Source organism: Scyliorhinus torazame, chromosome 5, assembly GCF_047496885.1.
Source record: "Scyliorhinus torazame isolate Kashiwa2021f chromosome 5, sScyTor2.1, whole genome shotgun sequence".
Taxonomy (NCBI): Eukaryota; Metazoa; Chordata; class Chondrichthyes; order Carcharhiniformes; family Scyliorhinidae; genus Scyliorhinus; species Scyliorhinus torazame.
Window position 1 is genome coordinate 294,398,350 of NC_092711.1, and position 15,304 is coordinate 294,413,653.

The 15,304-nt window shown below is 44.8% G+C and overlaps 1 protein-coding gene across 2 annotated transcripts in view; it reads right to left on the reverse strand.

Moving 5' to 3' along the window:
• slc16a2 (solute carrier family 16 member 2) overlaps positions 1–15,304 on the reverse strand; it is an 80,483-nt gene that overhangs the window by 14,902 nt on the left and 50,277 nt on the right. Inside the window, exons 2-3 of one of the 2 annotated variants that reach the window (XM_072505761.1) lie at positions 8,863–9,313; positions 4,039–4,182 (exon numbers count right to left, since the gene is read on the reverse strand). In XM_072505761.1, the coding sequence (XP_072361862.1) occupies positions 4,039–4,182; positions 8,863–9,313 (595 nt within the window). The remainder of the gene's footprint in view (positions 1–4,038; positions 4,183–8,862; positions 9,314–15,304) is intronic. The other variant, XM_072505762.1, reaches the window with a different exon arrangement.

Sequence of the window (15,304 nt, forward strand, 5' to 3'; positions counted from 1 at the left end):
TGTGGTCGCGAGCGAGACTCCTGGAAGGTATGTTGCCTCCCGGGTGCCAGGGTCAGGGATGTCTCGGATCGTGTCTTCAGGATCCTTAAGGGGAGGGGGAGCAGCCAGAAGTCGTGGTGCACATTGGTACCAGCGACATAGGTAGGAAAAGGGGTGTGGAGGTAATAAACAAGTTTAGGGAGTTAGGCTGGAAGTTAAAAGCCAGGACAGACAGAGTTGTCATCTCTGGTTTGTTGCCGGTGCCACGTGATAGCGAGGCTAGGAATAGGGAGAGAGTGCAGTTGAACACGTGGCTGCAGGAATGGTGTAGGAGGGAGGGCTTCAGGTATTTGGATAATTGGAGCGCATTCTGGGGAAGGTGGGACCTGTACAAGCAGGACGGGTTGTATCTGAACCAGAGGGGCACCAATATCCTGGGAGGGAGGTTTTCTAGTACTCTTCGGGAGGGTTTAAACTAATTTGGCAGGGGAATGGGAACCGGATTTGTAGTCTAGCAACTAAGGTAGCCGATATTCAGGACGCCAAAGCGTGTAATTAGGCAGTGGGGAAGGGAACACTGACAAAGGAGAGTACTTGCAGGCACGGAGATGGGTTGAAGTGTGTATACTTCAACGCAAGAAGCATCAGGAATAAGGTGGGTGAACTTAAGGCATGGATCGGTACTTGGGACTACGATGGCCATCACGGAAACTTGGATAGATGAGGGGCAGAAATGGTTGTTGGAGGTCCCTGGTTATAGATGTTTCAATAAGATAAGGGGTGGTAAAAGAGGTGGGGGGGTGGCATTGTTAATTAGAGATAGTATAACAGCTGCAGAAAGGCAGTTCGGGGAGTATCACCCTAATGAGGTAGTATGGGTTGAAGTCAGAAATAGGAAAGGAGCAGTCACCTTGTTAGGAGTTTTCTATAGGCCCCCCAATAGTAGCAGAGATGTGGAGGAACAGATTGGGAAACAGATTTTGGAAAGGTGCAGAAGTCACAGGGTAGTAGTCAGGGGTGACTTTAACTTCCCAAATATTGAGTGGAAACTCTTTAGATCAAATAGTTTGGATGGGGTGGTGTTTGTGCAGTGTGTCCAGGGAGCTTTTCTAACTCAGTATATAGATTGTCCGACCAGAGGAGGGGCAATATTGGATTTAGTACTTGGTAATGAACCAGGGCAAGTGATAGATTTGTTAGTGGGGGAGCATTTTGGAGATCGTGACCACAATTCTGTGACTTTCACTTTAGTAATGGAGAGGGATAGGTGCGTGCAACAGGGCAAGGTTTACAATTGGGGGAAGGGTAAATACGATGTTGTCAGACAAGAATTGAAGTGCATAAGTTGGGAACATAGGCTGTCAGGGAAGGACACAAGTGAAATGTGGAACTTGTTCAAGGAACAGGTACTACGTGTCCTTGATATGTATGTCCCTGTCAGGCAGGGAAGAGATGGTCGAGTGAGGGAACCATGGTTGACAAGAGAGGTTGAATGTCTTGTTAAGAGGAAAAAGGAGACTTATGTAAGGCTGAGGAAACAAGGTTCAGTCAGGGCATTGGAGGGATACAAGATAGCCAGGAGGGAACTGAAGAAAGGGATTAGGAGAGCTAAGAGAGGGCATGAACAATCTTTGGCGGGTAGGATCAAGGAAAACCCCAAGGCCTTTTACACATATGTGAGAAATATGAGAATGACTAGAGCGTGGGTAGGTCCGATCAAGGACAGTAGCGGGAGATTGTGTACTGAGTCTGAAGAGATAGGAGAGGTCTTGAACGAGTACTTTTCTTCTGTATTTACAAATGAGAGGGGCGATATTGTTGGAGAGGACATTGTGAAACAGACTGGTAAGCTCGAGGAAATACTTGTTAGGAAGGAAGATGTGTTGGGCATTTTGAAAAACTTGAGGATAGACAAGTCCCCCGGGCCTGATGGGATATGTCCAAGGATTCTATGGGAAGCAAGAGATGAAATTGCAGAGCCGTTGGCAATGATCTTTTCGTCCTCACTGTCAACAGGGGTGGTACCAGGGGATTGGAGAGTGGCGAATGTCGTGCCCCTGTTCAAAAAAGGGACTAGGGATAACCCTGGGAATTACAGGCCAGTTAGTCTTACTTCGGTGGTAGGCAAAGTAATGGAAAGGGTACTGAAGGATAGGATTTCTGAGCATCTGGAAAGACACTGCTTGATTAGGGATAGTCAGCATGGATTTGTGAGGGGTAGGTCTTGCCTTACAAATCTTATTGAATTCTTTGAGGAGGTGACCAAGCATGTGGATGAAGGTAAAGCAGTGGATGTAGTGTACATGGATTTTAGTAAGGCATTTGATAAGGTTCCCCATGGTAGGCTTCTGCAGAAAGTAAGGAGGCATGGGATAGTGGGAAATTTGGCCAGTTGGATAACGAACTGGCTAACCGATAGAAGTCAGAGAGTGGTGGTGGATGGCAAATATTCAGCCTGGATCCCAGTTACCAGTGGCGTACCGCAGGGATCAGTTCTGGGTCCTCTGCTGTTTGTGATTTTCATTAATGACTTGGATGAGGGAGTTGAAGGGTGGGTCAGTAAATTTGCAGACGATACGAAGATTGGTGGAGTTGTGGATAGTAAGGAGGGCTGTTGTCGGCTGCAAAGAGACATAGATAGGAGGCAGAGCTGGGCTGAAAAGTGGCAGATGGAGTTTAACCCTGAAAAGTGTGAGGTTGTCCATTTTGGAAGGACAAATATGAATGCGGAATACAGGGTTAACGGTAGAGTTCTTGGCAATGTGGAGGAGCAGAGAGATCTTGGGGTCTATGTTCATACATCTTTGAAAGTTGCCACTCAAGTGGATAGAGCTGTGAAGAAGGCCTATGGTGTGCTCGCGTTCATTAACAGAGGGATTGAATTTAAGAGCCGTGAGGTGATGATGCAGCTATACAGAACTTTGGTAAGGCCACATTTGGAGTACTGTGTACAGTTCTGGTCACCTCATTTTAGGAAGGATGTGGAAGCTTTGGAAAAGGTGCAAAGAAGATTTACCAGGATGTTACCTGGAATGGAGAGTAGGTCTTACGAGGAAAGGTTGAGGGTGCTAGGCCTTTTCTCATTAGAACGGAGAAGGATGAGGGGCGACTTGATAGAGGTTTATAAGATGATCAGGGGAATAGATAGAGTAGACAGTCAGAGACTTTTTCCCGGGTGGAACAAACCATTACAAGGAGACATAAATTTAAGGTGAAAGGTGGAAGATATAGGAGGGTTATCAGAGGTAGGTTCTTTACCCAGAGAGTAGTGGGGGCATGGAATGCACTGCCTGTGGAAGTAGTTGAGTCGGAAGCATTAGGGACCTTCAAGCAGCTATTGGATAGGTACATGGATTACGGTAAAATGATATAGTGTAGATTTATTTGTTCTTAAGGGCAGCACGGTAGCATTGTGGATAGCACAATTGCTTCACAGTTCCAGGGTCCCAGGTTCGATTCCGGCTTGGGTCACTGTCTGTGCGGAGTCTGCACGTCCTCACCGTGTCTGCGTGGGTTTCCTCCGGGTGCTCCGGTTTCCTCCCACAGTCCAAAGATGTGCAGGGTAGGTGGATTGGCCATGATAAATTGCCCTTAGTGTCCAAAATTGCCCTTGGTGTTGGGTGGAGGTGTTGAGTTTGGGTAGGGTGCTCTTTCCAAGAGCCGGTGCAGACTCAGGGGGCCGAATGGCCTCCTTCTGCACTGTAAATTCAATGATAATCTATGATTAATCTAGGACAAAGGTTCGGCACAACATCGTGGGCCGAAGGGCCTGTTCTGTGCTGTATTTTCGACGTTCTATGGTCTTTTACATCTTTGACTTAAATGATTTTGTGGATGCCAGTTTGCTAATATATCTTTAATTGGAGCGTTATTAAAAAAAAAAGGATATGGGCTCATGACTTTCCGATCTGGATTAATTTACATAAATGGGTTCTTTAAATTTTCACCATGAAAATGCAGACAGCTCTGTAATGATGAACATTGGAGATATATACACTGTAGAATAGAAAATTTAACTCTTCTTCCCAACAATGAAGCATTTGGTTTGGATTGATTTACCTGCAGGTAGATCTTCTTGGGTCCAGGGATACTGTCACCAATTTGCCCAAAAGCCAGACGTCCAACACAAGACGAAGCTCCAATGCAGACCAATAGTATCCAATCTTTCTCTGTTTCTTTGAACTCTTGTTTGACATAATTTATCTGCCGCCAAATCAGGCAAAGGATGTTAGAATCAATATGACAAGCTACTATGGGGCTTCTGACAAACTCAGCGATCATATTGTCCAGGTGATAATGTCTGCACACTATGTGGGGGCTCTTCCAGGCTTTTGCCTTAACCCGAGGGAAATGGCATAAGAGGCTGTTCTTGGCACTGCTTTGTCAGGCGATTCACTGATCTTCTGTTTTTAGCAGGATATCCAGGAACATCCATTAATTTCTAGGCCACTATATGTTTTTATTAGTTGCACTTGTTATTCATAAGCATAATCTGTCCAGTAAAGGGCGTTAGAAAAGATGGAGGCATTGGGATCTATTTCATACAACTAATTATAATTCATTTATACTTCATTTTGGGAATCTGCCCATCTACTTGGATTCAATTCTCAACTAGCTTTCTGATCATGCTAATCTTTTAGTAAGTTTGCAAAATGAAAACAAGAATGAACTCAATCCATGTTGGATAATTCAAGCTCGTGGGCAGCACGGTGGCACAGTGGTTAGCACTGCTGCCTCGCAGCGGCTGGGTCCCAGCTTCAATTCTGGCTTTGGGTGACTGTCTGTGTGGAGTTTACACTTTGTCCCTGTGTCTGCATGGGTTTCCAACCTTGCTAATACGTCACTAGATAGACCAAGTCTAGAGAGATTATCTATCCTCTTCCCATGTTTCAGAGTCAAATTATTTCAATATTAAGAAAGGATACTAATTTTTGATACAACAGAATATAGATGTTTTGGTTAAAGATGTATAAATATGTAACACATAACAACACTCATTTTGTCTGTCCAAGCTGTTTTAATTGGCCAATTTAAGGGCCGTGACTGTTGGCTGGTTTAGTTGGTAGAAATGCCAGGCGCACACGGAGGCTCGTGAGGCACACTGGGGATTGGAGTGAATGTTGCAAAGGTCAAATGTTGTTGGCAGTGGTGATGGGGTGGGGATGCCAAAAATAACAAAGGGAAGGAGAACCCAACAATAAAGTTATGCTGCCAGGAGAGATTGTTTCTATCAGGAATGATACGGGATTAATGGGAGGAATGGGAATGGAATGTAATCGGGATGGCACAAGATGGTCAAGTGTTTGGTTAATAATTGACTAAGAGTGGCAAAGTATCGGGGGAAATTATTCAATACAGCTTGTTACTTATATCATGAGAGTATCCCTTTAAGAAATGTTTTTTCTTATCACGTGGCTTCAGTGATGCCATTGTGTGGGTGGAGCTGGGCTGTGGATCTGTGGGTTTTCACTTTTGCTTTTGAGTTTGGACTGGTTTGAACTACACAGGTTGAAAGAAGTGTCTCTCTACATTTTAAAAGCTGTTTCCAGACTGCTTGGTAACTTAAAAGAGATAGTTGCTTTCTGGAAGGAATTCAAATCTGCTGTTTGAAAAGGGGAACAGATTATCAATAACAAGTCTTATACCAGTGAGGATGCAGTGTGCAGGGCTAAGCCTTTGAAAAGGGGTTTCTGGTTTATTTAGATTTTGTTATTGAATTGGAACAGTTAAGGGGGAATTCATTAAGGGTTATACATAGATTACTGCAGCTGTGTGGGGTTTTAATGTGCGTAATTGATAAAAATTCTTGCTGTGTGTGTTTATACAAATGTTAACTAAATTCTTAGAATAAAGCTTGTTTTTGTGATTAAAAGCGCCTAAGAAGTCTGTTGAATTTCCCATTGAAACCACCCCACAGGAAACCCACGGGTGGAGGTGCGCTGCCGGTGGGAAATGAATCGCAACGGCCGGAGAATTCCAGCTATAGAGTGTATTTGCGACAGTTTCTTAAAACAATATGTTCTGGAACCAAACAGGGAACAGGCTAATGTAGACCTAGTCGTGTAATGAGACATGTGTAATGTTAATTAATGATCTCATTGTAAAGGATCCTCCAGGCAAGAATGATAATAACGACAGAATTTCACATTCAGTTTGAGGGGTGGGTGTCGGGTAATGTGCATCAGACTGAAGGGGGGGTTCATGTCGGACCAAAGGGTGGGGGGGGGGGAGGTCGGACCGGAAGGTGGGAGTCGGTACCGGAAAGGGGGTGCAAGCCAGAGGTGGAGTGATGGGCCATGTTTGTTGGGGGTGTCCCGTGCAAGGCTGGGTCTGGGTTTTTTAAATAGTTGCCCCGGTTAAAAATGATTTTGTTTCCCTCTAACTCTTTCAGAATAACTATCAGGCTAAAATGGGCAGAAACAGTTAAGGCAGTACAGTGACACAGTATTAGCACTGTTGCGTCACAGTGCCAGGGATTCGGGTTCAATTCCGGCCTCGGGTGACTGTGTTGAGTTTGCACTTTCTCGCCGAGTCAGCGTAGGTTTTCTCCCAGTCCTCAGGTTTCCTCCCACAGTCCAAAGATATGCGGGTTAGGTGGATTGGCCATGCTAAATTGCCACTTAGTGCCCAGGGATGTGCAGGTTTTGTTACGGGGATAGAGCAGGGTTGATGGGGTAGTGACCATGGGTAGGGTGCTCTTTCGGAGAGTCGGTGCAGACTCGATGGGCCGAAAAGCCACCTTCTTCACTGTTGAGATTCTATGGTTCTATGATTTAAATGGAGAGACTGCAACATGCTACAGTACAAAGGGATCAGGATGTCCTTGTACATAGTAACAAAATGTTACAGGTAATTGGGAAGGTAAATGGAATGCTATCCATTATTGCAAAGAGGGTGAAGTGTAAAAGTAGGAACGTTTTGCTACTGTTGTACAGTGTGATCACATCGAGAGTAGTGTGTACAATTCTGGTCGCCTTATCTAAGGAAGGTTATAAATGTGTTATGAGCAGTTCAGAGATGGTTCACGTGACTAATACCTGGGATGGGTGTTACCTTATGAAGAAAGGTTGGACAGGCTGGGTTTGCATCCATTGGAGTTCAGAATGAGAGGTGATCTTATTAAACCATATAAGATCCTGAACATCTTGACAAGGTGGATGTTGAAAAGACGTTCCCCCTTGTAGGAGAGGCCAGAATGAGGGGGGCACATTTTAAAAATAAGGGGTCTCCCATTTAAGATGGAGGTGAGGAGAACTGTTTTCTCTCAGAGAGTCGAGCGTCGCTGGAACTCTCTTCCCCAGGCAGGATCATTGAATATTTTTAAAGCAGAGTTGGATAGATTCTAGACTAACAAGGGAGTCAAAAGATTCTGGAGTCGGGGGGAAAGTAGAATTGAGGCCACAGCCCTGGTCAGCTATGTCCGTATTGAAAGGCGGCAGACCAGGCTTAAGGGGCCGAGCAGCCTATTCCTGCTCCTAATTTGTGTATTCCTGTGCCTTACGATGTTATGACAGCTTTATGTAGGTTCTCCAGAGAGAGAAATTTGATTCTGTCAAAGCCTTTGGTGAAAGAATAGCTAGTTAAATCCTGTAGTTAAAGGATTACCGCCGTGATAAAGATGCTAATGTATCTGTTAATGTTTTGTGGATCTCTGCGAGGTTTAAACATTATTTCTTGTGGAAACTCATATTTAACATCCTTGTTACACAAAAATCTCAGTCTTCTGCCCCATACCAAACATGTGAGCACGTTTTCCAAGCTGGTACATCAGTGTTGCACTAGCAGAGGTACTATTTTGGGGGTAAGATATTCAACTGAGGCTCCATCCACCATCTCTCAGATGGAAGTGAAAGATCCATAGTGCTAGTTCAAGATCAACATTTATCCAACGCCACAAAAACAACGGCCGGGATTCTCTGCCGGCGGGATTCTCCGTTATGCCGGTGCCCGGGGGTATCCCGACGGCGTGGGGCTGCCCCACAATGGGAAACCCCATTGACCGGCCGGCGAAACGGAGGACCCCGCCGGCCGGTCGGGGCAGAAATGTGGCGGAGCGGAGAATCCCGGCCAGTATATCTGATTATGTATCTCATTGTTGTGGGGCCTTACCACATGCAAATTAGCTGCTGCATTCACAATTTCAGCTCCAAGTTTATTTGGGATTGAGTGTCTACACACATGTGGAGTTCTGCCCACTTGTCTAGTTAATGTTAACAAAGAGCCCAAGGAATAGTCATCAACACATAAAAAAACTAAGTTTGCTTTGAATCCGCTAGCATTTTACTGCAGCCATTGCAAAGTAAAAATGGTGTCACATTACATCTGTTAAAGCAAATCCACATTGTGGTCCCTCATGTTGTGTGCAGATTAATCATGTTTTCACATTTTAAAGTATTGATCGGCGGTGTCTGTCATTCATCCAATTGGGCAGAAGAGTACTAGATCTTCTGTGCCAAGAACCATTTCGAAAAGGTTTATCATAGAATTTACATTATCATAGAATTTACAGTGCAGAAGGAGGCCATTCGGCCCATCGAGTCTGCACCAGCTCTTGGAAAGAGCACTCTACCCAAGGTCAACACCTCCACCCTATCCCCATAGCCCAGTAATCCCACCCAACACTAAGGGTAATTTTTGACAGTAAGGGCAATTTATCATGGCCAATCCACCTAACCTGCACATCTTTGGACTGTGGGAGTAAACCGGAGCACCCGGAGGAAACCCACGCACACACGGGGAGGATGTGCAGACTCCGCACAGACAGTGACCCAAGCCGGAATCGAACCTGGGACCCTGGAGCTGTGAAGCAATTGTGCTATCCACAATGCTACCGTGCTGTTTTAGTTCATTACAGAAGAACAGTAGCAAGATTGCTGTACTTACCAAGTGAACGTATGGCACAAAGTAACCTAGGACTGCAGTGGCGATTCCAAAGGCCCAAACCCTGTATGTTACCTTCCTGAATACTCTCAGATTTAGGTGTCTCCTGCACTGGTGAAGGCAGTTCAGGTTTTCAGTTTTGTCAGGTGTCCTTGTTTCTTCAGCAGAAGGCAAAGGTAACAGAGGTTTATATGTCAAGGATAAAAGTATCTGTATGAACATGAATACACTGAGAATCTGCAGCGTATGAGCTAGGCCCAGCGTCTTTTCAATCTTCTTAAAGAGAAAAGGCATGGTGATGGAAAACACACTGCTGCCAGCTGTCATCACTCCATTAGCGAGGCCTAACCGACGTTTAAAGTAATGACCAAGAATGACTAGTGAAGGCTGGAAGGCAAAAGAAGATCCACAACCAAAGACAATTCCATAGGTGAAATACCTCAGTTCCAGGGACCTGTTGGAGACAATGGAAAAATGTATTACAGCAGATAACTTGACTCCTTATATGTAAGCTTCCACTCCTATTTAAGGTCACGAGCTCCACCAGATAAACTTACTAAAACTCCAGATTTCATTTTATCGAATTGTATGAAGAACCCATTCAGTTACAGGGAAAAGGAGGAGACTGACCCCAACTGTCCTACTCCACTTGAACCAGATAGCCAGGATACATAAAATAAAGAATGTTTCTGCAAAGTGCCCAAATTGAAAGTACCTGTGTGATTAAATTATGAAATACTTCTTCACTGTGTAACCATTAAATACAACACACAATCTTCATTGACTCCAGCGCAGGATAATGGAATCATCAATTTGTGTCTCTCAGAGTGAACTATTAAAGAAGATGAAGAACTTAGGTGAAATCCATGGTATTAAAATCATCCACGGGGCACTGGGGCATACATTCCAGGATTTTATTCCTTTGCCATCTGAAGTTATAATGGTAACAAACATTTGAACAGGTTTTCCCGGGAATATGGATTTGAACCTTTAGTTCCAGAGATAAAGGAGTGGGGATTTGGCACTGAAATACATAAGTTCTTAAATGGGAAGATAAAATGCTTTGGAGTAAGCTAAGATTCCAGGACCAAAAAATGTAAATATAGATAAAAATTAGTGAAATATAAATTTACAGCGTGCTCATCATTGAATAATCCGTCCCAACAGTTAGTGGAGCCAGACACATTATGGACTTCCAACTTCTAGGCGGCACTTGGATGAGCTGAATGGTCCTTTCTCTTCTGTGGCAGTTCTTGTATCCCTAAGATTATCTTATTCTGTAATAATCTTTATTAATATCACAAGCAGGCTTACATTAACACTGCAATGAAGTTAGTGTGAAAATCCCTTAGTCGCCACATTCTGGCACCTGTTCCGGTACACTGAGGGAGAATTCGGAATGTCCAAATTACCTTACAAGCAAGTCTTTCGGGACTTGTGGGAGGAAACCGGAGCACCCGGAGGTAACCCACGCAGACAACGGGGAAAACGTGCAGACTCCTCACAGACAGTGACCCAAGAGGAAGCAAATTCGGGTCCCTGGCGCTGTGAAGCAACAGTGCTACCCACTGTGCCACCGTGCCTGTTGTACTAATCACTATTCCACGCAATATTGGGTATTTTATACCAAAAAAACCCTCTATTTTATAATTGCAGCAGCAGTGGGAGACATATTTTAACTGCCTCTGGTACTGATAATTAAAAACTCTGAATTAATATTTATCATGAACTGCAAATTTTAAATTTCAACTGCTGGGCAATTTATTTGCTTAGGTAACAACAACTAGCTCCATTACAACAGCCCCTCCGTTCTAGGCCCCCCACTGATCACCCAGAGGCCCCTACTTACCTGCCTTGCACTCCCCCACCCTTCATCCTCATTTCATGGGCATGGCCCCCCTGGCAGGGCCACTCCGGCACCCTTGCACTGTACCATGGCACCCAGGCAGAGTTCCTGCTGGCTTGGCAGTGCCTTTTGGGCACCTTGGCAGTGCCAGGGTGGCAGTGCGAAGGTACCCACATTCCAGCGAGAGGGCAAAGGAGCCACCCTGCACTTATCCTGACCATCTTGGGGTCTCCGATGGCCCGGGAGACCCCCGGAGCCATTCCGCCTGGTCCACTGATCGGTGCCCGGATGCAACCTCCATGGGGAGGCCGGTTAATTGAAGGAGGCTGTTGGATCCCGCTCAGGTAGGTCATAAGTAGGTTTACGACCTCCTTCCGCGAGCATTATTCGGTCCCGCCCTTTTGGGGCAGGGTTCCGACTCCGACCTCTCGTTGGACTTCGGAGAATCCTGGGAGGCAGGGAACCAATCAGGGGGCTCGCTGCAAACCTCTCCCGGCATTCTCCGGCCGCGTTGCACTCAAGCGACAACATGGCAGGAGAATCGCACCCATTGTCTTGCAAGATGAGTTATCCTTCAGGGTGCAGGCAGGATATTAACATTGTTCATTACTACTAGTTAACATCTCCTGCACTTAATTACACTGAACTTATGTTCACTTGAAACACTCGCGAAACTGGTTCATCCAAAGGAGTAACTACTTAAAGCATAAGTATCTAAGACCACCACACAAAGTCAGGGATGAATTCCAAACAACACAATACTAAGACTGACTTCAGTACATTTAACCTGACACTCCAGTGCAGCGCTGAGGGAATGCTGCACTTTGGAGGTGCCGTCTTTCAGATGAGACATCTGCCTATAGGGTGGATGTTAAAGATCCCCTGGCGCAATGTCAGAGTAGAGCTTGGGGGGTGGGGGTGGGGGGGGGGGGGGTCGCTGGCGTCCTGGCCAATGTTTATCTCTCAACCAGCACCTAAGAACAAATGACCTCGCCATATTGTCTGTGGGATCTTCCTGTGCACAAATTGGCTGCTGCATTTCCGACATTACACAGTTCATGTGGAACACAACCTCTTGTATTGTAACCTCTTGTGCCTGCTTTACTGTGAATATCTGGCAAATAAGAAAGGCATCCAATAGTGTTAACTGTGAGATTTATTGGTTTTAGTCTGGACAGAATGGGATTCTTTGCTCCTGTCATTGAAGCTGTATCATCAGAAGTAGTGCCATCAATTCAAGAGATTTTACTTGTTGTCGTCCTTTCAATATATTGTCATTTGAAAAAAATCACGTAAATTTACATCACCACAAGCTTTCAAATCTCCCATATCTGTAGCTTAGAGTATGTGTATGTTGAAGGGAAACATGGAGCATTAACTACTTCTACCATTTTGAGTACAACGGACTAACATTACAACCTTTATTTATATGGCACCTTTAATGTAGTAAAATGTCCCAAGCTGCAATCAGACAAAAGTTAACACTGAGTTAAAAAAAGAATAGTGTCCATCATAACCAAATAGACATGCTGCATTTCATGGATTTCATTCCTATAGGGATGATGACAAGTTGTATTCTGCAAATATTTTTTTACAAATGTTACCTCAACTTCCACTACCTTTTGTGGTTTTAGCAGACAACTCATTCAACCGTCACTCTGCAGTGTGCCTTTTACCCTGCTCATAGAAACTTTGTCAAAAAGGCAAAAACAGCCCCGGATTAGCAAGTCATGTGTAGGGAGAACTCCAGCTGCTCCCTTCCAGTGGCTAGCTGGACGTTTGCCACTATTCTCTCTGGTGTGAGAAGAAAACGGCATCCCTTGAGGCTGTTTCTTAGAGCTTTGGCGCAAAAAAAGTAAAATTAGATGCCAATTCCAAACCAGACATTACTGCATGGTAATCGTCTTACTAAGAACACTGCAATTAAGAACCAAAAACTTCACACTCTCCTTTTTCAGTCTGTAATAAAACTCGTTTCAAGAACAAAATACCATCAGAATGGGGATCTCATTTATTTCTGTAGTTTCTGCAGTGCAGAGAGAAGGAATGGCAACAATACTAAATGGATCATGTTCTTCGTCTGCGATGGAGGAAATAGATATTAGAACTAAACCATGTACAGTTTATGGAGTTTATCATTTCAGTCCGAGGATCTTGAAGGAAGTTAGAGAATAAATAGTAGAGACCGACATGACAAAAAAAAGTGAGTTTCTTCTATGTATTGTAATTCAAACAATTTGTTGACAAACTATTTCCTCCTGTCAGAAAGACACAGAAGTATTAGCATCTTGAAGGAATTTTGAGAAGAAATGGTGGAGGCTCTGGCTACAATTTTGCAAAACTATCAGAATGTGTGCAAATCAAGGCCCAGTCATTGAGTATAGTCAAGACAGGGATTGATACATTTCTAGATATTACAGATATAAAGGGATATATAGGGATAGTGCGGGGAAATGGTTTTGAAGTAGAGGATCAAAGATGGTCTACTTGCATGGCAGAGTAGGCTTGACTGGCCTACCCCCGCTCTCATGTTCAACCTTGATAAAAAAAGGAGACAAATATGCCAGAAAATGATACGCCAGTTTGTCTTACTTCAGTTCTCAGTAACCCAACAAAGTCAGGATGAAGTTGCTAAATATTTGGATGAACATTAATTTTAGTTGGGGCCTGTCAACACAGTTTTCCAAAATAAAAATAGAAAATGCTGGGAAAACTCAACAGGTCTGGCAGCACCTCTGCAGGGAGAAAATAGAATTAACGCTTCAAGTCCACATGACTCTTCTTTGGAGCTAAAGAGAGGGAGAAGGTTAGATAGGGTCTAAGAGGGGATGGAGCAGCTGGAGCAAAGTAGACAGTCAGTGATTGGAAAGATTGTAACAAAGATGTGTAGGATACGAGGCAGAGGAAGTGTTAATGGCAGGAGACGGTGTTTGTAGTTACACAAAGGTAAGATATCAGAATGTGTTAATGGGAGAATAAAATGGCCTGAAGTAGGGCAGGGTTTGCATTGGGAAACAAATGTTTGAAGAACAGAGGAATGATAAAGGAAATAGAGTAGATGTGGTTTAGAGATATTTTATAATATTTCATATGGCACCATTTTAAAAAACGTATGGCAAATATAATGGCATGTGGAGTGAAGGAGAGATTTAACTTGCATCCAAAATGAGTGCAATGTCTGCAGAGTGACGGCTCCACACTCGGTCTGAGGCCAGAGTCAAATTTGGCTTTGGGACTCATTTAAATGCCACTGACAAACTATGGACTCCAAATCAGCTGACTGTCATGAGTAAGGGACAACAGGAAACTTCACAAAGCAAAGTATCTGAGTGAAGGGAAGCTGGAAAGCCATGGTTAGTAGTGCCGTGTTCTATAGGGGCCTTTGCTCTTATTTACTATTTATCTAAACAACCTGGATTTAGGAATCAAGAGAGCAACGATTTGCTAATGGCACCAAATTAGGGGAGTAGAAAAATAAAGGCTCAGGCATTTCAGAACTAACGTACTCGATTAGATTTTAAATGGAGCAGAGGATTAATGAGGTTTTCGGGTGCAGTTTCACAGCTCAAAGATAAGGCCACAAAAAAGGGTAAATTGAAATCCTTGGTATTTTTATCTAGAAGAGCAAAAAAACAAATGTAAGGAGACAATGTTGAAATTGTGCAAGACCTTATTTAGACCGCAATTTGAAACTTAGCTATGATTTTGTGTTAACTTTAGAATTGGGGAAGTGCATGTCCATGGACCAGATGTGCTCATTCCAGAGCTGTGGGCCTGGGGGAGAATGACAATGTTGTCTTCAGGTATCTACAGAAGTGTGATCGCTTGCTGCCTCTTTCATTCTGGACCTTATAGACTCTCCCTGCCACCTAAGGTGGAGGATGAGGGCACATTTCTCCATTTATGCCTTCCTTGAAAAAACAGATGTCTACTTCAGTTGACGCAGTTGCCAGATGGCCTCATTATAATGCCTTGCTGAGCTCCAAGAATGACTAATCCACCTAACCCAGCAGGGAATGTTTACACAGCTTGAAGACAAATATAAGAAATAGGAGGAGTAGGCAATTTGGCCCCTCAAGCCCATTCCACCATTCAATAAGATTGCAGCTGATCTGATTGTGCCCTTAACTCCACTTTCCTGTCCCCCCTTACCACCCCCCTTCCCCAGTCAATCAAAATATTTCTAATTCAGCCTTTAACATATTCAATGACCCAACCTCCACTTCTTGCTGGGAATGTACACTTCTGGGGCGAGATTCTCCGACCCCCCGCCGGGTCGGAGAATCGCCGGGGGCTGGCGTGAATCCCACCCCCGCCGGTTGCCGAAGTCTCCGGCACCGGAGATTAGGTTGGCGGGCCCCCCCGCCCGATTCTCCGGCCCGGATGGGCCGAAGTCCCGCCGCTAAAATGCCTGTCCTGCCGGCGTAAATTAAACCACCTACCTTACCGGCGGGACAAGGCGGCGCGGGCGGGCTCCGGGGTCCTGGGGGGGGGGTCGATCTGGCCCGGGGGGTGCCCCCACAGTGCCCTGGCCCGCGATCGGGGCCCACCGATCCGCGGGCGGGCCTGTGCCGTGGGGGCACTCTTTCCCTTCCGCCT